Here is a 23,501-nt window from a genome sequence, read left to right as displayed (position 1 = left end):
CTTCAGGCACCAAGATGCCTGCCTGAAGTGCAGCAGACAGATGTGACCAGCTCTAGGAAGAGTGGCAGGTGAAAATTCTGATTGGAGAGGTACACATGTCAAAAGGTAACTCAGGTGTCCTAATGCAAGCTTAGGGAAGAAAACAATCTCCCGTGGTAAAAGCAAAAGCACTATACAGACTGTGTGAATGAAACTGGGAGAGTAATGGCTACCATTGTCTGCAGCTGAGTTTTCTCCCAGATCCCAAAAGGCAACCTGGGAAATGTAGTTTGAAAAGGAACTTGGGAAATGTAGTGACTATATAGAGGAAGGTAGCATGGAAAATGTAATCCATAACATAATAGCGTGATGCTATAGAGAAAGGCAGCCTGTGAAAAGCTTGTTGGTTGTCCGAGTTTAGTGAGGTGTGTGGAACAAAGAAATACCAGCTCTAATAATACCGTAGCTGCTAATGTTTTTTTCCAGAAAAGCTGGAATGAAATGGATCCTGGAGCCACACCACTTCTGCATCAATGCAGGCTCCTTTAAAAATAGCTGCACAGGAAGTGTTTTCTAAGAGCTTTATGGCAGCTCAGTATGGTAATTTCACCCTCACCCTGAGGCGAGGCTTTTTGGTAGAGTAACCTCATTTCAGCAACGTTTGTTTGAATTGTGGCACTCAGGGGAGCTGTAATGAGTTTGGATAAAGGGACAGACAGCCTCTAGCTAGAACCCATCTGCTACTGAGCACATTTCTGCCAGTTCCAGAATGGCCGAGAGAGCCTGGAGGGAAAGGTGATTTTGGGGGAATGGCATTGTCTCAAGTGTTACAGCCTAATTAGCAGCAAGTGTTACAGCCTCTTAGCAATGACATTCACTGAATTCTGGGATCTAGGGAAACTGGAGCCATTGATAAATTAGCCTCTGACTTCAAACTGTCAGGAAAACTTTCAGAAGGATATTAAAGCTGACCATGAACTCCAAACTTTCAGAAATAAAGCAGTGCTGAGTTCACTTATAATTTTTGCTATGGTAACTTATGATTTGTGTACTATCTATCTTTTTGAAAGAAAGCAAGTTAGTTCTGTTAAGAGATTCTTTCTAGATGTTTGCTGTAGAGTTTGCTTTTGAATGTAAGTTAGTTTTGTTAAGAGATCTCTTCGAGATATGTGCTAAAATAGTTCCATAGAGTTTCCTTTTGAATTAAGCATGTAAAAAGTGTAAATATTGAATGTAAAAAGTGTAAATGTAGAATGTAAGTTTGTAAAAAGTGTATAGTGTAGTTCATACTAGAATTATATTTATTACTCCATCAATATCTATCTAGTCCAGACAAATTGGCTAACATTAATTTTTAAAGGATAAATCAAATCAATCACATTAGAAACATCTTGAAGTTTTTTATTACTCTTTTATCTTCAGATATATTTGAATATTTTTGATAGCTTAAAATATAATTTTATGATTTTAGTAGCCCCTGGAAAACTTAAGTGAAGGTGCCATAATTAGGGGAGCCTTTCTTGGAAGTTTCTACTCCTTCTTTTTCTGTTTAGAAAGGGGTAGACCTCCCACAAAGGTATAAGCCTCCCACAATCAAGTTAGTTTGTAAAATTATCTTTATAATTAGCATGGGTTTTACTTGAGTGGATACTTTGAAGTGTTTTGAAATGACTGTTTCTTCCTGGGTATCAAAATAGTCTCTTGAAAATTTTATTGAACATCTGTTAGGAGAAAGTTTTGATCCAGGAAAAGGGCTTGGTCCAGCTAAGAGTGCTGTAATCACCTTAGACCTATTCCAATAGGGATATTCCATCTTTATTATATCCTCTACTCCTTTACTGGGAGGTGTGGCAGCTGTGGAGATCACTTTGGATGTTTGCAAGCTCTTAGGAGGGGCTTGGGCCAGAGGTGAGTTAAGCTCTGTACCCCCTCTTGCCAGAGTTTGGTAGCCAAAGACAGGGAACGTTGTTCTTTATAACTCCCTGAATGTACGAATGTAAAATTAATCAAGAAAGATGACCTAAGACAGGCACAGTCTATCTGAGTGACGTGGGGGGGGGGGCTCTCTTTTATATCAAGAAGGGGGAATTGTGGAGACCCACAAAGGTTTTCTAGTGAGATCTGAACTTGCTTTACCCAGCAGAGCTGCACTAGAGGATTGCTTGACCATGTGCATGGTTACCAGGTGATTGGAAAGGGTCTGCATTTGGCTGTGCTGGGGGAGGTCTTTTCTCTCCACCCCTTGGCATTCCTAGAAATAGTCCTTGAGAAGAGACAGAAGGGGCCAGTGGATTAGGATCCAGGCCCTCCCGAGGCTATCTTGTGTTTCTATCTGTTCCTCTCTCCTCCTAAGTCTTTTATCCATCTCTCCTCAAGGGTACCTTGGGGTAAAATGTGGGAGCCAGTCTCTCAGCTGGTCTCCCAGATCTATCCATTCCCCCTTTTCTTTCCTAAAGGAGAATACTGAATATAAATTTTATTGTTCCACCCCAACTCTATAACCGTCCATCCATAACCTTGAGAAAAATGAAACCTTCGGGAGAGGGGTGCTGTTTCCTTAGAACTGATTCCTGCTGTTCTGGGGATGATGATGGTATCTCCGTGGGGTCCTGAAAGAAAGCTTAGAGTTGGGTCTCAAAAGGACTAGCTGTAGAGTCTGCAGCCAGTCTCAGAGTAATGGATAAGATTGTCTGAGATTCTGGCTAAAAGTGTAGTACGATGGACCATCTCATCTTGGAATTGTCCTAAAGAATTATCAGTCCAAGGCTGATCGTTGAGTGATGTTCTTAGGTACAAGGGCATACTTCTGGATCAAGTGGAGTCATTTTTGTGGGGCCCCATCTTCCTTCTGGAGACTTCAGAGAAGTCTGAAGTAGTGAGTGTGTTGCTTTATCCAGAAGGTTGCTTTGACCTCCCCAAATCACTGGGGCTTTCCTTCTCCCTTACCAGAGGTGTAAATGACAACTAACAGTCTGTTTTGAGAAGCCAGAAGTTCTATTTCATGAGTAACAATGGTGAGTACCCCAGGAAGTTTGCATCGTGCACTGTTTATTCCCCACAGTGGCTCTGTGTGTGTTTTTTTTAACATCAGAAATAGAATAGCACTTTTAACATTCACTTTTCTTGGCATAGATTTGGAATGAAATGAAAAAAAAAAAACCAAAAAGAAAACAACAACAACAAAAAACAACCCCATCCTCTAGTCCCATGCAGCAGAAGATCCTCCTCAGTACTGGGTGAAGTTGGCTGTGATGTGCTCGTAGTTGGAGGGAACATAGTAAGAAACCCCTGGAAAGAGACGAAGGATAACAAATGTTCATGGTGCATGTAAACTTCCCATTCCAAAACATCAGCCCATTAAGCTTATTAGGTTACCATGGGGAGAAGTAGGCAGAAATATGAATTTGGGATGTTTAAGGATTTCTTTTAAAATACTTTTGTTATTGTTACTTATTTGTATGTATGTGTGTAGATGCATGCATGTGAAGGTCAGAGTTGATTGTCTCTTTTTATCATGTGGTTCCCAGGAATCAAACTCAGGTAACCAAGTCTGGTGTCAGATGTCTTTACCAGCTCTTTCTAGTCCTGTTTAGGGATTTCTTTCTTTCTTTCTTTTAAAAAGATTTATTAGTTGTGTGTGTGTGTGTGTGTGTGTGTGTGTGTGTGTGTGTGTGTGTGTGTGTACCACATGTGTGAAGGTGCTGGTGGAATCCAGAAGAGGAACTGTGATTACAGGCTGTTGTGAGTCATTTGATGTGGGTGCTGGGTCCTCTGCAAGAGCAGTAGGTGCTTTTAACTATGAAGCCATCTCTCCAGTCCTGAGGACAGGTGGAGTGACTCTCTCTCTCTCCCTGTTTCTCCTCCACATCTTCTTTTTGGTAAAGATACTTTATTTTCCTCTTGTATTTGCTTTTTTTTTAAATCTTGCTTTACAAATATCTATATATTTCTCTCTTTTAGCATTTAGGTTGCCATTTTATGGATCATGTCTTGGGGGGTAACCCCTTAAGATGTACCAATCTCCTTTCTTTCATGTAGAAAATTTTGTTAAATATTTTCTCTGAAATGCTGTTATCTTTAGAATTAGAAGCTGTATCTGGCATATACTTAGGAACCATGCAATAAATAGCTCAAATTAAAGTATTTAAGGGAGTATCTCACTTTTTTGGGAAGAAATAGAAGGGACATTAGGCTGAAGATCTTTCAGGATAATAATGATAAATGATGTTGATATCTTTTACCTTTTAGGTATTCAGGCAACAGGAAGTATGATAGTTTCATGCCCAAATGTTTTTGAATCTGATATCTTTACTTTTACTATCCTTGTTCCCAGAGAAGGGAAGTAATTGGCAGGACAAGAGGAATAATCCCTTTAAAATTTCAGAATGATTTCTTGAGATCAAAATGGTGGGAGAAATGACAATAATAACAATGTTTTGAACACATAATGTGCAAAAGATATTGTAGTTAATATTTGTAAACAATTTTTCTAATCCTTACAAGAACCCAAGGAGTGGTATTTCCATTTTATAGCTATAGAGACTGATTCCTTATTTGTGTAATGTACATTATGAGTATGAAAAGAACTTTCTACAAAGCCTGTTGCTACATTTCATGAATTCTGACTGGCCAGTTTTTCCTAACTATATGGTAGAAGACAAGCAAAACATCTCTCCCATGGTAAAACTGTAGGGTGGAGCCTTCAAGATACAGCACTGGCCTCCTGTGACTCCTTGGGTTTACAGTCCTTTTCATGGTAACAGTCAATGTCAGGTCAACATGATGCTTAGACAAAAGCATGCCTCAGTGCTCTTTAAGTGGGAAGATGTTTCAGCATTTATAAAAAACTTTCAGAAAAATTAAGATTCTGCTGGAACCTGAGTTTCACTCTAGCTATATTTACCACATAAATGCCATCACAACATTCCTTCTGTGAGAGACTAAACAGATGGTGAGGGCTGAATTTTTGATGAAGCTATGTTAGAAAGCTCACTTGTCCTAGAGTTTGGGAACCTGGACTTGGATGTCTGTTCTATCAAATTCTAGACTTGTGTTTCACACAGGTCACTTTGACATCTCATGGTGATGTGATATTATGAAAATCTCTTGCATTCTAAGAGACTGGAATTTTTGCTGGAACTCACTGCTAGTGTTAATAATATAACTGTGGTCACTTAGGATTTAAGACTGTTACCTTACTGAGTACTCAGCCTGTTTACTTAACCTGGCTTTCTGAGAACACTACAAGAATCAACATACTTGCCTTGAATTTCCCATGTAATCAACTTTTACAACCAAAGTTGATGCACAGATGTAATATTAAGTTCTTGAGTTATGTACTCTTCCTTGCCCCTTACCCAGAGCAATGCATGTGTGTCATTTGCTGAAAGCAGCAAATACAGAAGTTGAAAGGAACTTCCTAAAATCTACCGTAAAGTTTGAAAGCATCCATTTATGGAAATTGGTTTATAAACACTGATGATGTTTGTAGTACTATTAAAGATATCTGTAAAGTATCACATTTTTTCCCCTTGTGATGCTCTCTGTGTTGTTAAGTAAACACCGATAAAAGCAGTTGGGAGGCACAGACACACAGGCATATACAGACAGAGACATATAATGACAGATGCACACAGCACACACAGGCCAGACAGACTGACAAGACAGTCTTCTTCAGGCAAGCACAGGTTCAGAGTCATGCAACAGAAAGACAGAGGATGGAAGACACAGGTTTAATGAAGTAGAGAATTCAAATCTGGACTTGCTCTTGGTAAAGTGGCCACCAAGGGGGATGTGTTTTATTTCTTTCTTTAATGCTACACTGATGCATAGACTGACTGTCTTCCAGAGGTCCTGAGTTCAATCCCCAGCAACCACATGGTGGCTCATAACCATCTGTAACAAGATCATCTCTTGGATTTGGTTACCTTCCTGTAAAGAGAGTCACTAAAAATTGCAGAGTATTTATGTAATGACTACATATGACACTAAGTTCCCATGTATATCCTTATCATAAGCACGTATAGCATCACATTTATCAAGTACATTAATTAAAGAATTAGTAAATGTAGCCCACCAACTGGAAGAAAAACACATTTCTTTGCTTTCCTTACCTTCATCCAAAGGCGTTTTGCCACTAAGGAACTCCCAGTATGTCTTGTGATTAACATTTTCAGCAATATTGTTGATAGAAGTAACAAAAAGGCCCCAAGACGTCATTTTGGTTTCAAATCTAAGAATAAAATGTAAATAGTTACCACCTCAGTTGAAGTCAGGCAACAGGAGGCAAGAGGGAGGACAGACATTCAAATGCTTTAAAGAGCAGTTAAAAATAATGTTCAAAAGAGAAAATGTAAATGAGTAATGAGTATAGAATCATGCCACTTAAAATGGAATTTCAATTAATAAAGGGGTTTTCTTTATATTTTTACTTAAGTAGGATGATAGGTATTTCCATATTTAGACATTCATGTCTTGTGGATACGTTGTTTAGAACAAACAATTTAGTTTGCACAATTTATGTGTTTACCGGATTCCATGGGTTAATTTTTGTTTGGTATGGTGAAGACTCCAGACTAATGAGTTCCTTCATGTATGTACAATAAAACATTTCTACTCTTACATACATCTCCATGGCTCAGTTAATGCCCAAGGTTCTCCCCTATAGAATAGTACATGGCAATAAAAGGAGCAGCCATCATAGAAGACAGTATGCATGAGGATCATTTGGGGATGTGTTCTATTATTGGTCAACTTTATTGATGTCCAAATTCTCAGAAGACTGTCTTCAAAGAAGCATGGTGTCTTGTACCTTTTGCCTCTATATGTAGCTGCACTAACATGCACATATGCATTCCTCACATAACTGAACATAAAATATATATTAAAAAATAAGGACTCAGATTTTAGAGAAACGTATGCCAGCCAATGAATATGAAGAATCACAACTGTTTGTACTATGCATAGAAAAAAAGTCTACCAGATTATTAAATAACTGATTATATTGTGGTTGTGAAGGCAATTTATTCTTTATGTTTTTTCTTCTCTCTCTCCAAGTTTCTATTATGTATCTTGTGTCATTTTCATATTTACAGACAGAAGAAAAATCAGGCAATATTAAATGCTAAATTTGTAAAATATTTCCAACAGATTTGGGCATCAAGTGTCCTCCCCCCGCCCCCATGAATTAGCATGGTCCCTTAACTACTAAACTGTGATTTCCCAATCTTCCTTTATTGCTTCCTCTTTTTGCAAATGGTTAACATTTTATTTAATTCTCCCGCTCTGATCCATTTCCACATTCTACTCTTTCTTAATGGGACAGTGGGTAGAAACATGGATTTCAAAGACAGTCAAATACATGCTTAGCTCTGAACTCTGTTAGTTACATGTTGCTTGATCTTAAGAAGAGAGAGGGGGAAGGAGGGAGGGAAAGAAGGAGAAAGGAAGAGAGAAGAGAGGGGGAGGGAGAGAGAATATATGGGAATCTGAGTCCGTCTTAGGGACGACGACATCGCTTGCACCACTCACTTGAACATGGAGTCCTTGCACTGTGCTTCTTCCAGGACAACAAGTAATACAGATCCTCTTTTCACACTAACTTCCATGGTCTTGTTGAAGAGCAGATCAACCCCCTTCAGCTGGTTGTTTATAGTGTATATGACGGTGATGTTAGATGGTGAGGTGGGCACGGGGGTAGGATAGTCAGCTGGAGTTGGTGGCACTCCATTATCTGTGAGAAGCAAAAAGGCCAAGTTTATTAAAAATTTTGGTGTTTGAGTTATGGAGGCAAAAGTCAATGTTATTGGGAACTTATCTTAGAAAAGATTTTAAGAAAATAGTAATCTTTAGGTTATTAACACAGATACTTGGACAACTATTCTAGAATCCTGGCAAGGACTCCATGTTAGACTTGTGCTGTCACTGACTGGGCAGCAGCACAGGGAGTCAGGCTAAGGTGTTTCACATGGTGGCAGTGGGTTTGCTTGAGTTTGACTCCTGTAAATTTGGCACTGAAGTCTATGAGGAGCTTATAGTTTCTTTCTATCCTATGAAACTAGTGCATACAAGCAGAAGTATTTGATAAGAATGAAAAGAATTTAAGGAGTTGATTTAAAAGACATTTTCTGGAGTGACAAAAGTTTTAGGAAGGCTCCTTTTGGGCAATCTTAATTATTAAATATTTCAGTATTGTATTTGATTGGATACGAAAATGCTACAAAGTAACATGTTATGATTCCACCTCATCTTGTTGGTGTTCTGTGAGTGAGTGTCAGGCTGTCATGATTACATCCTTGGATGAATTTCATTTCTTCCTTCTCAGCCCTCCAATGAAACCAACAATTGGTTATTCATCTCCTCCTCTCCTTCTTCCGTCTTCTCTTTTTTTTTTTTTTTTTTTCCTTTGCAATGTAGATTTCTATTTAATACTGGTTTCATTACTGTAAAGTCTGTAGTTTCAACTGTATGTCTGTTTTCTGACTTTGTAAAGAGCAGATGAGACATGCGTGATGTTTGGCAGTACATTTGTCAAATGAATGAAGCTCCCTGTGGTGACCACGGGCCGTCTACCTCCTTAAAGCAGGTGTTCAGTATAAGGAGCTGACTTCCCTAGCTAGGCCCTTTGGCTATGGGCTAGTGCACATGCTTGGGAATCGGAGAGCATAGCTCTACCTATCTGGGATGAATTTACAAAACAATCTAATATTCCACTCAACATCAAGCCACATGCCACTGTACTTTAAGTAGCAACTTTATGATATAAAAGGGGAAGTCACTGAGATGTTCTTACCAGGCCCACAATTTACTTGGGGCACATCTAGGTAAGTCTTGCCTTTCAAGGAGGGGAGAATTTGAGCAATGGACATGGGGTTTTGGAATTTCCCCTGCTTAATCTCATTGAGTATCATATCCATAGTCTTCTGGCAGTCCCATTTCTTGATAGGTTGCTCAGGTGTCACAGAGAGAGCCTAGGATAGAGGGGGCAGGCATGGGAAGGAGATAGAAAGAGAGGAAAGATTAGGCATGGCAGGAAGATGGATCTCAGGAGGGATGAACTTTATTGCTAATCATTATGATCTTCCAGAGTCCAAACTATAATAGCACAAGGCCTTGCCCTTTATGGCCTCCTCAGGTATTAGGCATGCATATGATGCATAGACATACAGGTAGGCAATCACCCCATACATATAATATAAAATAAAACAATTTAAAATGCCAACACTGACAAATGATTTAAAAAAATAGCCACCAAACAATTATTTAGTCAATGACTGGAGCCAGGATTTATGGCCAAGACTGCTGCTGTATCTGTGCATAGTTTTTAAATGTGGAACAAGAGTAACAAAGCAAACCACAGAAGGAGCTGTAGTCTAGGGCAGCTGGACTGGCACACCTCTAGACTGTTCTGATTTGTGTTGTCATGCACACCTTTTGGTAGACTGTTCCCAAAGTCCATGTGTATGTCAGGACTGTCAGTCATAGTTTCCACAACCCTGACCTTGGGATGGAATCATGTTCTGGGTTACACTGGAGTCCTTGGGAACAGTGACTGGTGGATGCCTGCCCCAATCACTCCTTCCTTGTTCACTAATACTGAAAGAGGAAAACATTTCTCTTGCTTCTATACTTCAGGTGGGACTGTATGAGTAAGCACCAAGCTGTCACTGACCATCTTAAATCTACACAGCAGGGGAGAATGAGTGAAACAGGGGATGACAGACAACTAATAGTGGTCCTTGATGTCATCATTTGATCTTTTTATTATGGCTTTTCTTGAAACCACTTCATTTAGCCTTGGACACACCCAGGAATGTGAAATATTAAGTTGGTATTGTTAAAATTGGGCTTTTGGAAGTGGAAAAATGAATTTGGCTTACTCTACCAAGTGATGCCCTTATGCTGGTCTAGTTTTCTTTCTTTGGGGCAAATTAGAAAGTATAAATCCTGCTTGTCTTTGGAGGGGTTATCATTTGAGAGTCCAGTGTGCAAGTGTGGAAGAGGATTTTGCAAGGCATGCTGTGGAAACTCATTGCATCCTCCCTTCCTTTACAGTTACACTAACTGGAGCCACCAAGTATGGCAGTGAGCTTTGTTGGCTAATGACACATTTGCGTGAAGCTGGAAGAGAAAATGGGAGAAGGTGGAGGGGAGTCAGAGACAGTTGTTTCAGCTAGGGAGAGCAGTGTGGGCACTTGGACATTTGTGACAGGTATGGTCACCCTGTTAACGTTGGCAAATGAAGACTATAACTCCCCAGTGAGGGCACTTTTCAAGGCAGATTAGTCTAAGGGGCACCAGGTAGATACTCCTGAGCAGGCAGATAGGGAGAAGTTATGTTTCTTAAGTGACAAGAAATCTACATGGTGAGTGGTGTCTGGATATGGATGAGGTCTTACCCTTTGATAGGAAAAGCTTTTATTCTCAGGTGTAATCTACCAGAGTGTACCTAGAAAGTGATGAAATCGCAAATAGAAGTTCTAAGCCAAATTAGCAAAATAAATAGTTCTGCATCTGGCACTAAATCAATCAAAGTTCTTAGACAAGGTTAAGCATGTTACTTGACCCTGCCAAACCCAGTTTTAACCCCATTCCTTCAGGCTGCCTGCTTTCCACAGGAATTTCTAGACATGAGTTCTGGGGATGCTTTTGTATGGGTCAACCATGGGAAAATTGTTTTGTTTTGTGACAAAATTCCAGTGACCATGACAAGGAAGCTGGCTTTGCTCTTAGTCACTTGCCCATGTGGTATCTTGGACAGGTGATTTGTCTTCACTCTTATGCTTGACCTTGACATGTGCTGTTTGGACTCTTCCCTAATTTTTAGTGTGTGGAGGAACCAACAGTACTCTCTCTCTTTTTTTTTTTTCTGGGAGATGATTTCCTTCTAATAGTAATGAGAGGTACATAATATTATACTTCCCAGGGGCTCAGGAAAGAAAACCATGAAGGGCAAGGAGTATTTTTAGGAAATAGAATCTCACCACACTGAGCTTTTTAGTCCACTTGCTTTAATGCCTCTGAGATAACATCCTATCCACACAGCTTCAGTTCTGTTCTCGTGCCTACCTCCTTTCTTGCCTGATTTCTCTCTATACTTATCTATTGCTCCCTCTAAATTTTATCTTAATTCTCTTGTCTTAATTCTGCCTCATCTAGGTCCTTTTCATCTTGTTCTTACAAAGCTAGTATTTCCCCATCTGTCTCTTCCTCATCTTCTATCTGTCCACAAATTCTCTATGGTCAAAATCCTCCTTATCCCTCTCAGTTCTCCACCTCTAAGTTCTCTACGTTGCCCCCAAGTCTCCCAGGAATCCAGTTATAAACCCATGTTATAGCAATCCCCTGGCCGAGCAAGGTCACCAGGCTTGAATTCTTACTGGGTCATAAAGGCAGATAAGACTTTTCTTCAGGCAGTGACCACCAGGCTTTATTTTACAATCCAAAATGGGAGTGCCAAAAGAGGAGGTCAACTGAGTGCTAATGACCAGTTAGTATATCAAAATGGGATGTATGTGCTCAGTCTAACATTCTGAGAAGTGGTTAGGTAAGAAGTTAGCAGTCTAATAAGTTAATAAGGATGTAAGAAAGGAAGATGTAAGCTAAACTGTAATTACTTAAGATCCACCTGACCTAGGTAGTGTCTCCTTGTGGAATTTACCTTAAATCAGGAGACTAGTATGTGGTGGTCTGGACTATTATTTCTGTTAGTCCTCAAAATTGGCTAAGGGAGATATCTGATTCCAGTGCTGAAAGGGGAGAAATGGGTGGGCTGTGAGGAAGGAAGCCTTTCCTGAAGCAGTTCTCCAAATACCTTGAATGTGTACGTCCAGAGAGTGATCAGTCCACACTGTTAGCCCTTCTTAGGGAAAAACCAATTGGGAAAGCTATGAAGGCACACATGATTTTCATAACAGAAGAGAGCTGATATATAACAAGCCAAATAACACCAAATGCTCCTTGGAATTTGGCTTCCTCTGAAAGAATTCCTTTATTCCTCCAGGTAGTGACTTTGCCATAACCAGCTGAGTTCTTATAATCTATTCCTGTGGCCTGTAGGAGATATATCTGCTTTCCATGCATGACTCCTGCTCTAGTGAACAATGGCTGGAAGATGGTGATGGATCTGTGGCTGTCAAGGAGCATCTTTCCTAATTTAAGCCTGGAGATATGTGAGGGAGGCATAGGATGGACTACAGACTCAGCTTCTCAGACTTGGCTCTACTATTTACTGGGTTATTTGTGTGTGTGTGTGTGTGTGTGTGTGTGTGTGTGTGTGTGTGTGTGTGTGTGTGTGTTTGTGTATGTTTGAGTCATCTTTAAATTACATAGATTAATCATTTAAAATACAAACCAACCATTTTGCAGGTAAAGATAAGTGGGGAAAAAGAACACTTTCCTGGTAAGTTTGAAGCAGAAAATTCCATCAATATTTTTTTTGGAAGATCTGTTTTCAAATCAGTATGTATGCGTCAAACTTTCAGTAGTGTATGACTGTTACTGTAATAACTGGTTATTATTGCTAATAAACCCTCAAAATTCTTGATTTATTTGTTTCATTTTTTTCCAAGAAAGGAGAATGAATTCTTTTAGGTTTGTCTTTACATTTTATCTATGAGTTCTCATATATCTTCATTTTGCTAGTGGAGAGACTAAGGCAAGGGTAGTTCAGGAATTGACCCCAAATCACATTAGTTGGACTTTCCCAGGTGTGTTAGTAGACACAAAGTCCCTTGGTGTTACAGTTCAGGGTTATTATTCTAGCCTGGATTAGGAGTATATGGGATGGGCTTACCTGCATGGCAAGGCCGGTGCTGTAGATGTCTCCAATGATGCCATCAGCTTTGATCTTCAAGCTGATATTATCCACAAGAACCTTCAGTGCCTCACCAAACAGGTCTCTGTAATTTTCCTGAGAACCTACAGGAATCCTGTTGTACATGCAGGTCAGGGCCAAGGTTGCTACTGCTCCTGTGTCTGGAAGGCAGAGGGGAGACAGATCCTCACCACAGTCACCACCACAGCCAGTGTTCATCAGGTGCTTATTGTGATCTAGTTACAGAGCTCCTTTAATTCTTGGGACCACCTGTGGAACAGAACCTACAAGTATCTTCATTTAAGAGATGAGGAAGTGGGAGTTCAGAGCAGTAAAGGAACTACCCATGGCCACACGGCCAGTAAGAAGCAGGGCCAGGCTTTAAAATAAATGTGTACCACTGGACAGCTCTAGACTTTGAAACTTTAAATAGTGTGAACAGCAGTGTGTTCCATCCCACTTCTCCCATGTCAAGGTTGATCTTTTGAGATGTCAGCAGTTCTGGAAGGCCTAGCTGTCACACCTCCGTGAAGTCACCCTGGTCTTTCCAGCACAGCAGCCTGAGTCTCTTCAGCACGTGTAGTTCATGCCTGTTTTACTCTGTCAGCATTCTGTGACATGTGTGTGGTTCCCGGGCTCTGTGCATGTTTGGGCAGTGAGAGCTTTTCATCCACCATAACACCCACTTTTCATTATTTGCATGTTATAAACAAGTGTGGGTCAGATGAGCAAGTCTGACAAGACTAGAAGAAGTAAAATGCCATCCAGATGGCAGCTGTATCTCACTGTCCTTCTCCCCTCATTTGGAAGTCTCATAGCTCCACTAAGAGCGACAGTGTTATTGACATCTAAAGACAAAGAAGTCCACCCCACTTACTGAACTGACAGAGATGCCCCAACCATGTTTGAGGTTCCAGATGGAGAGGGTTCCCAGCCTGTTCTTGATCCCTGGGAAGGCTCCTAGACTGTATCTGCCTGCTTGTCTCGGTAGTAAAAAGAAAACAGCTTGCTGTTGAGGCCTGTGTAAGTGAGAGAAAGCCTGAGATGATATTGCTTAGAGAGAGGCAGAGGGCCATGACAGTGAGTCCATGCCAGGGGCCCCAACAGAGGAAAGATCATTGCACAGAACGTTTAAGAAGGAAATAGCATCACAGAGGAAAGGGATTCCATTCATAAGCAGCCCAATGTGGGTAACACAAAAAGATAAGAAGGTCCCTGTGTTGGCTTCAGAAAATCGCTGCTTGTAGAGAGGACATTTGGATGGAAAAAGGAGAAACATGTTGAAATATACAGAATAGGGGAGAATTAGTACACATTAAGGAGTGCAGGGTAGGAGTGAGGCAAGACATCCATCTCCATCTTGTTTGAAAATAACTTGTAACTTGTGTGACATGTTTATTGTCCCAGTGGAGGTCTGTCCTTTACTCACAAGTTCAACAAGCATTTGTTCAATGTTTTTCATCCACAACCATCTGCATGGCTCCAAGCTCTACCTCCACGGAAGGATTTTCTCCTTCACTTCCCCTCCATCACGACCTCTCACCTACTGTGACTCTGATACTCTCTCCTTGGTCAGTGTCTGATGGCATCAACTTACCCACATTGAAGGGCGAAGACTCCCTTATCAGGGTCTTAGCAAAGCGCACTGCGATGGGTATTGTTGCCTCTGAGTTCTTCTGGCACAGTGTGAGGATGGCCAGACTGGGCCCATAGAAAGCTGAGGCTTCAGCACCGGGGCCTCAGAAGACAATAGAGAACCATCCTTAGGTTAACACCACACTGGAGACATTCTGAGTAGCATAGACCAGAGCTTTTAAATAGAAATCACTAGAAAACCTGTTGTCATATAAAGAGACAATATTAGCAAAGGATGACATCAGTGTTTCTCAGAGTAAGAATGTCATCTGGCATCTGAAGAGAAGCAGGATGTTGCTGACCCTGGGGAGGATGGTGGCTGCCCAGTCCATGCCTGGGGAGTTGGCTTCTTTAGCTCATTCTGGCTGAGAACTGAGTGTCTCACTGGTGGGATTGTCAGAGTAGAGGCAGCCTTGTGTCTCTCCTGACTTTTTGATTTTCTCTCTTCCAAACTTTTCCTTTCCAGGTTAAAAATTGTCAGTAGGATGCTGCACCCCACTCTTCCCTCCCTCCCCATGAGGTCTTACTTGGAGGCACCCAGTTCTCCATATTCTTTTGCAGAATGGATACTTTTCTTCCAGTGTCTCGGCATGAAGAGGTGAGAGCCAAAATGTTGAGGGCAAGCTGCCCGCTTGTCAGGTCTATGGAAAGGAGAGCAGAGTTATGATGGCAGGTATTTTAGGGCAAAGTGCTACCAAGGGTTAGACTGAGTGCTGCACTTGTTTTTTAAACTACGTATTTATTTTTATTATTTTTATTATTATTATTATTATTATTATTATTATTATTATTATTAGTGTGTGTGTGTGTGTGTGTGTGTGTGTGTGTGTGTGTGTGTAAGCCACAACACAGATGTATATGGAGGTCAAAAGACATCTTTGTGAAGTCAGTTATTCCTTGTAATGTTATGTTGATTCTGGGGATCAAGCTCAGATGATGAAGCCTGTGGAACAAGCACCTTTACCCATGGAGCCACCTGACTAACCCATCTCTCAGTGGCTGCTCACTACCTCCCTTTAATTTTTGAGACACTCTGTGTCCCTGGCTGGCCCGGAACTCACTCCTGCTGAGTGCCGGGGTTACAGGTATATGTCACCATACACAGCATCTCCCAGCCTTATATCCAGAGTCTCAAATCCAGGATTTGGATTTTTCAGTAGTGCACTCACATCATTTTAAAAATCTCTTTTTTTTTCCCAAAGAAAGAAATATGGAAATAACTCTTTGAGGCAACAATGAATCTAGTGTTGTCTCTGTGACTTGATGACTGTACAATGAAACCAATTATTTCATATGTTTAATATATGGTAAGAAAAGAATCTGCTGTCTGTTTAGAAAAGAAAGGAGAAAACCCATGAGAGTCAGTGGAGACTTAGATGCAGAAAGTAAAGTTGTCATGCATCTTGAACCTCTAGGCAATTCATGTGAAGTGACTAGACCCTAGACTTTGTTGTTACTGCCACTATTGTTATTGTTTTGGCTCTTAGAGAGCAGGGTGAGTAAGTGACATGCAGTGACTTGTTCATAAGCAGCAAATTTGGAAGCAGAAGTGCCTGCTTTCTGCCCTGAGTCTGGAGCTCCCTGTGCATCCCTGCCCCCTTCCCTGACTATTCTGATGTCACTTATGTTTAGCTAAAGATGTTCTTCTGCTGTGTGGGGAAAGGTGGGTGATGATGTTCACCTGGGGTCCAGGGTAGCCTGTATGTGGAAGATTCAGGCTTCGGGGAGGGACTCCAGTGTCTAACCTGCACTGTCACTGGCCACGAGCCTGTCAGTCAGGAGCTTCTGGGCCTCCAGATTGTAGGCACCGGCCAGGTTCATGGCAATAAGGATGCTGGGGTTTGTGAAGTCTGACTTCATCACCGACTTCTCCATGAGCACTTGTAGGCCATCAACCCAGGGCTGCTGTTCTGGGGTGACAGCTGAGAAAAGGAAAGCCACTTGTCATACCCACATCACTCATCTCTCATTCCCCCCAGCCCTCATCCCTTTCCCAGAAGTGTAATTGCTGTGTCTTTTAGGCCTTTTAGCAGAATGCTTGAGCAATCTGAGGAGACAGAAGAGAAATGCAGAAAATATCAGCATTTTTCTTTAGAGGCTCATTAGTCCTTACATCTTCTCCAACAATCTCTGTCTTTTAAATGAATTTTTTCATATGACAGCTTTGAGCAGTACATCTCAGAAGTATTTACCATGATTTCTATTCATAACATCTTAGTCACTGATTTCTTTAGCATTCATTTCCCTCTACTTCTCTTCAGAGCTCCTATAGTGATTGCTCTTCCACCCCTTTCTCATCAGCAGAACTGTGCCTGAGATCTCTGCCTCTCTGGAGGGAGACTGCTTCTTTGCCATTGGAATAATCACCATACTCACAGCAAGAGCTTTGGGTGCTGGTTCCTGCCACAGCCCACAGAACATTTAGAAGGTAGAGGGTAAGCCAAGCCATGCCACACTTTCTTGTGCTGTCCACGTCTCCCTTTCCACGAATACCAGTATTTGCTAATGAGGTGTGTCTCTACCTTGTCTTGTTTCACTTATTTTGTAAAACAATCTGCTCCAGACCCAGCCACTTTTAAATACCTATGCTGACCCCTCCTATCTTGATATGTTTCATTTCTATTCGTCCATCTCAGTTTACTTACTGTATAGGCCCTCCATGGTGTGTGAAGGTGACTTTTAAGCACCAGAATGATGTAAGATCCTGAGGGTTCAGTAATTCAGCAAAGACCATGAGTATCTCTTACAAATTCCCAAGTAATTACTGCTAGGAAAATTGGACATCATGTGAATATAGACAGGACTCCTCCTAGCCCAACAGCTTCCTAATGTTTATCTGTAATGATTTCATGAAGGTTTAGGTTGATAGGCACTACCTCATTTCATTGTGCAGGACACCCTTTTTTTTTTTTTTTTTGGCTCTTTGTTGGAAACCTACCTTCAAGTAGATATGCTGCCTATACACAATAGAGTCAACATGGACCTGGGTTCTAGTCAATATTCCTTTATGTTGTTTGATTTTTAGATATGCAGTAGATTTCAATTTCATGGAAATTGTTTTGTTTAATTTTGTTTCTTCTGCCCAGGTATAAAAGTGGACTCTGCTACCTGTAGCTTTCTCATAGAACACTTATTATTTTTAAAATATTTAATTAATTTATGCATATATGTGTGAGTATTACACATATTTAAGTATGTATGTCTGTATGTACATATGTGTGTGTGTGTTTGTGTGTGTGTGTGTGTGTGTGTGTGTGTGTGTGTGTGTACACAGAGGTCAGGAGTGGGTATCAGATGTCGTTCTCCATCACTTTCCATCTTTTTCCTTTAAGACAGGGTTGTTTTCTTCAATCTTGGGTTTGAGTTTTCTTGGCAAGGCTAGAAGCTAGTCAGTCGCAGTGATCCTTCTTTTCCTCTTCCTTTTGTGCATTTGTGAGGACACATCTTTTTATGTGTATGCTGGGATATGAACTCTGGTACTGATGATGGACCCAGTGATCTTAACCCTATGCCCTCTCTACAACTCCAGTACTGTTTTTTAAATATCTTAGTTAGGGTTTCTGTTGCTGTGAAGAGACACCAGGACCATGGCAACTCTTATAAAGGAAAACATTTAATTGCGTGGCTTATAGTTCAGAGGTTCAGTCCATTATCATCATGGTGGGACATGGTGTTGTGCCAGCAGACATGGTGCTGGAGAGGTAGTTGAGAGTTCTACATATTGACCAGGCAACAGCAAGTGGTCTGAGACACTAGGCATGGCCTGAGCATATATGAGACCTCAAATCCCCGCCCTCCCCAAGTTTATTTATGACACATATCACATAGTTGGCTTGGAATAGGAGAAACCAAGAGGATCCCCACTAAGGGCAGTTGATGTGGTGGTCTCATCTTTCCAGCATGGATACTGAGGGCTTGCCTCAGTTCAGCAATGGTGATGGATTGGCTTGGGTGATGTGTAAGGAGACCTTCTTCAGGTTGCTCCAACCTCTGTGACTGAAGCATATATTGAGCAATAAATAGCAAGTGGTATGGCCAAAAATACCTGTTCAAATAATGCAATGAATATGGGAGAAATGAAAGATCTAAGTGTGGGAAATGAGAAACTAATTTTTTCTTTGTGTCTTGGTGTAGACTGAGGATTTTGTTTTAGTTTGTGCCTCTCTATTAGCATTGTATCTCTTGGAGGTTAAGTCTCTGTTGACTTGACTAGCCACAGGCGCCTAGGGGAAATGCTACTTCTTGATGTGCCTGTGAGGGTGTTTCCAGGTGAGATTAGAATTTGAATCAATGGATTAAGTAGATTTCCTTTTCAGATATAATATTATGGAATTCTCTCTCTCTCTCTCTCTCTCTCTCTCTCTCTCTCTCTCTCTCTCTCTCTCTCTCTCTCTCTGATGAGTAGAATAAGAACACTTTCTGTTTTGTTTGTTTGTTTTTTCATAAGATTGCTTAGGTTGGGGCATCTTACCTCACCATTGCAGCTCTTTGGACAGGAATTCACACTATTGTATTCTCTGGCTCTCAGGCTTTCTGATCTGGATTGAATGATGTTATGGGCTATCCTATGTTGGGGAATGTTATTTTAAAGTCTGTTGCATTTTTTAAGTACTGCTTTTGTTAACAATTTAAAGACGTGTTGCATTCTTTTATGTTGCATTTGTTTAATTCTGTGATGCTGTGTTACTGTGCCTGTCTAAAACACCTGATGGTTTAATAAAAAACTGAATGGCCAATAGCAAGGCAAGAGAAAAGGATAGGTGGGGCTGACAGGCAGAGAGAATATGTATAAGGAGAAATCTGGGAAGAAGAGAGAGCAAGAGAGAAGGAAGATGACCCAGGGGGCAGCAACAGAGCAAGAAAGAAAGGTATTAAAAAATAGAGAAAAGTAAAAGCCCAGAGGCAAAAGACAAATGAGTTAATTTAAGTTATGGAAAGCTGGCAAGAAACAAGAAATAAGGCCAGGCATTTATAATTGAGAATAAACCTCCATGTGTGATTTATTTGGGAGCTGGGTGGTGCCCCCCCCAAAGTAAAAGAACAAAAACAAACAACAATCCTAGGTTTCCAACTTGCAGACAACAGGCTATCAGATTCCTTTGTTTCTATAATTGAATATATTGGTGTCTTACAATGCCCTTTCCTTACCTTTATGGTTTATGGTTCAGTTTCTCTGGAAAACCCAGACAATACAACTTTTAAAAAAACATATCATTTTGTCTTATACACCCATAAAATAGATTTAGGAAATATATATTCAACACCAACTATCACAGTAGAATCAAATAGCCATGACAAATAAGTGGTGAATTCAGAGACTACTGGATTCACAAGATGCTAAGAAGTGATGGATTAATGTCTACCTCCAAACCAGACATCAATATCATCCTTTCTATGGCTCAGAAAACATGGAAGAAGAGTCAGAAGAAATGCAAGAGCCAGAAAGTAAGCAGAAGGGCTGTGAAATGAGTGTGCAGAGAAGATGAGACTACAGCAGGCTCAGCTCTGAACAGGACACCTAATCCAACTCTCTCCCAAGAATTCAGGGATAAGTATGGAAGATGGGACACCTACATCCCACCCCTCCCAAGAATCTGGGATAAGTATGGAAGATGGGTGGAAAGACTGTAAGAACCAGAGATAGTGGATATCTAGCATCGAAACAGTGTTGGTCAAAATGATGGGGCCATTTCCCAAATGAGCTCATAGCAGTGGTGACTGCATGCACAGGACCAAGCTGGTCCAAATCCCAGCATGAGTAAGGAAAGGGCTCATGAAGTCCCACACCTAAGTGAGGACTTATTGAAAAAGTATCATCACTTTTAAGAAGACCAGAGTCTAAAGTCTGTATTTATCTTGTCTGGGTATTTCTTAGCTTCCATTTAAAATTCACTGACTTTATTGAAAACTAGCCTTTTAAATCCATGCTTCTGTCTATGCCAATTTAATATGTATGTGACGACAGATAAGTCTCTTAACTTCTTTGAGTCTCGGTCTTCTTATCAGTAAAATGTAAAAGTTAACAGTACTTAACTCTTGGGGGTTTTATGAGGATTAAATGATTTCCTACATAGAAGATGCTCAGAATAGTACCTGGTACACAGTAAAGAGTAAGAAACTAACAGCCATTTTTATCTCACTAAGAGCTGCTGATTGTTGTCCTTGCCTGGAGTCTGGCGATTGTGTTGATAAACACTGTTTTTCCTCCTGTAGCAAGCTACCTAGTAGTCACCAGGGTCTCCCTTCTGGAACAGTCTCTTGCTTTCTTCCCTTACTAGTCCATCTCAGGCTGACATCAGAACAGTTTGCTTCAACACTGACTGCTCTGAAATCTGTGTCTGAGCATTTACCTGTGTCCCTCTCTGAGTCCTTCTTTGCCCTGGCCCTACAGAAGCATTTTCAAACAGGACCATATTGAAAGAGAATAAATGATCAGGGAACAGTTTGCAACTCTATCCTTTAACTTGTGTAATCTGTGAAAATATGAATTTTGAATGTTTTGTTCAACTGCACTGTTTATAAAAAAATTTTAAATAACCCCATTTGTACTCAGTTCACTTTGGATAAAAGTCAAGACTTTAAATATGATCTCTAAATGTATTTACCTTTCAGACTCTTTCTGACTCTCTACTGGCTGCTCCATTGTGCCCAAACCACAGTTTGCGGAGCCCTCCCCTGTGCCTCCTGTAGGGCTTTTGCCCACATGCTCTCAGCCGCCATTGCTTTCTGCTTTGTCAAAAGCTCACCCAGCTGTGCAAACACGGCTTCTTCAGGGCCACGACATTCTTTCTGAACTCTAAGACCTGGGTTTTGACCACTCTGTTGACACTCACTCCTTTCTTCCTACACAGCACATATGAGAACGGCAATTAAATATTTGCAGAATTGTTTCTTAACTGAGTTTAGCATTTGTCTCCCTGCCAGACTTAAGGCAGGTGTGTCTTTCACATTCACTATTGTGTTTCTGTTACACAATGCAAAAAGTCTGTGATCTAAAAGTTTGCCAAATATTTGCTGAAAGAAACCCAAGACCATTAAGCCAAATGACAATTAGTAACAAAAACTGATAGATAATCTCATTGGAGAAATGTTAAAAGTTTTACAGTAATGAGCATGAAAAAAATAAATATTTGAAGTGACTTGGCCTAGGAGAAAGGTGATTTTAGCACAAAGTCTAGTTCAAGTGGCCCAAGCATTAAGTACGGTGTGGTCATCCACCTAGCATTTCCATTTCCTTACAATTAAGACAATCCTCTCTCTCTCTCTCTCTTTGGTTTTTTGAGACAGGGTTTCTCTCTGTAGCTTAGGAGCCTGTCCTGAAACTAGCTCTGTAGACCAGGCTGGCCTTGAACTCACAGAGATCTGCCAATGTCTGTCTCCCTAGTGCTAGGATTAAAGGTGTGCACCACCACTGCCCAGCCAATCCATACTCTTGTTTCATCTCTCTTTATGCTTCTATGTAAGTGTATGAGATTCTGATTTTTGCTTGACTTGCTGAAGGTGAGTACTCAGGAGTAATCCAAGCATTAAGATATCTGGTAAAACCCAGTTCCCTAAAGGCTTGGGATCTGGAGCAAAGCTACAATGGAGACATTTACAGGACCTATCTACATAAAAGTTAAAAACTAACTGAAGAAACTGTTAAAAAAGGCACACTCTACCCTCCTGTTTTGACAAACTGGCTTTGATAATGAGCTAAACAGTAGACTTTAGCTTAGAATTTGAGCTCTTTACCAGGACAGTGCAGTGCAGTGCAGTGAGAACTCACCTCTTCCCTTCCCTGCTTATTGTTCAATAGACACATCATACCTTTTAGCCTCCCCCACTTAGAGTGTCATTACAAGGGGCTTCCTGTGCAAATGTTGGAGACTCCAGATAGCACATCTGAGCATCATTGGCCATCCTTGAGACCAGGGTCCCATACACATAGATAACTGCCAGTGGGTAGGGATCAGGCGAGTCTTGGATTTGAGTTCAGTGCCATTTGAATAGAGAATTCTAAAACAAAAATGAAGACATCACAAAAAGAAACTATATCCCAATTCACATTATGAATACAAACATACAAATTTCAGCAGCATATTCTCAAGCCAAACTTAGCAACCCAGAGAAAGGATTAAATGGGAGTGGAGACAAGGCTCATCAGTTAAGAGCTCATGCTGTTCTTTCAGAGGACTAGAGTTTGGTTCCTACCACCCAAATTGGGTGGCTCACAACCCCATCATTCCAGCTTCAGCGGAACTAAAAGCTTCTTCTGGCCTCCTCAGACACTCCCAAGCATGCCCACATACACATATATAGGCACACACACACACACACACACACCCGCTAAAATAAGATACTGGTGTCATAGGATCTGATTTAACTTTTTCAGTTGTATTAACTATATATAATCTCTGTAAGCTTGAATGAGAATGGCTGCACTGAAAACTAGCTAAAAATAGTAATTTATATGCTTTCTTATTGCAGTTATTTAGATACAAATCCTCTATGACCTTTAAGGAAACTTCCTAAACTTTGTTTTAGCTTCAGGATCAAAGGAAGTTACTGTTAGACTTCTTGAAGTTCACGAAGGGCAAGTTTCAAGAGGCCTACTTTATACTGCTTTATACTGGGGAGGTTGTTTATTTCATGGAAAATATTTCTTCTTGCAGGAATTTGGTCTCTTCTACAATGTGAGTTCAGTGCTATAGAAATAGAAAGTTCTAAAGTCAAAATGAAGACATCACAAAGAAGAGCCATTGTGGGGATGCGGGGTGGCTTGGGAAAGAGGGCTGGGGAGGGTGGGAGGAGGGAGGGGGGAATCTGTGGGAAAAAAAGAAGAGCCATCTTACTGTTTAATTTTTAGCATTTTATTAAAGTATTTCAGCATTTTATTAAAGTATTTCATGTACCTCTCAGCCACAGTGGAATAAAAAGAAATGGTGTGTGCCCTCTGCAAATGCTAAGCCCTCAGAGGAATAATTCGCATGAGGCAAGAAGGAAATTCATTCAACATGACTTCATTAGCCCCTGTTGGTTCAAACTTGTAGAGTCTGACCCAAAGTGGTTTATTTTTGACACATTTAAGGAC

General features: G+C 40.7%; 1 protein-coding gene across 1 annotated transcript; it reads right to left on the bottom strand.

The window, feature by feature from the left end:
- Positions 1-3,205: 3,205 nt before the first annotated feature.
- On the bottom strand, positions 3,206-16,976 carry LOC118570846 (cobalamin binding intrinsic factor-like). Its single transcript, XM_036169500.1, has 9 exons — positions 16,805-16,976; positions 16,174-16,350; positions 14,956-15,069; positions 14,391-14,531; positions 12,773-12,954; positions 8,771-8,948; positions 7,510-7,711; positions 6,093-6,211; positions 3,206-3,267 (listed from the first exon to the last, which is right to left on the bottom strand). The coding sequence occupies exons 1-9, from the start codon at positions 16,875-16,877 to the stop codon at positions 3,206-3,208; spliced, it is 1,248 nt and encodes a 415-aa protein (XP_036025393.1). The 5' UTR covers positions 16,878-16,976.
- Positions 16,977-23,501: the final 6,525 nt, after the last annotated feature.

This window comes from Onychomys torridus, chromosome 1 (genome assembly GCF_903995425.1).
Source record: "Onychomys torridus chromosome 1, mOncTor1.1, whole genome shotgun sequence".
Taxonomy (NCBI): domain Eukaryota; kingdom Metazoa; phylum Chordata; class Mammalia; order Rodentia; family Cricetidae; genus Onychomys; species Onychomys torridus.
The sequence above is the reverse complement of the archived record's forward strand: the minus strand, read 5'-3'. Positions and strand labels throughout refer to the sequence as shown.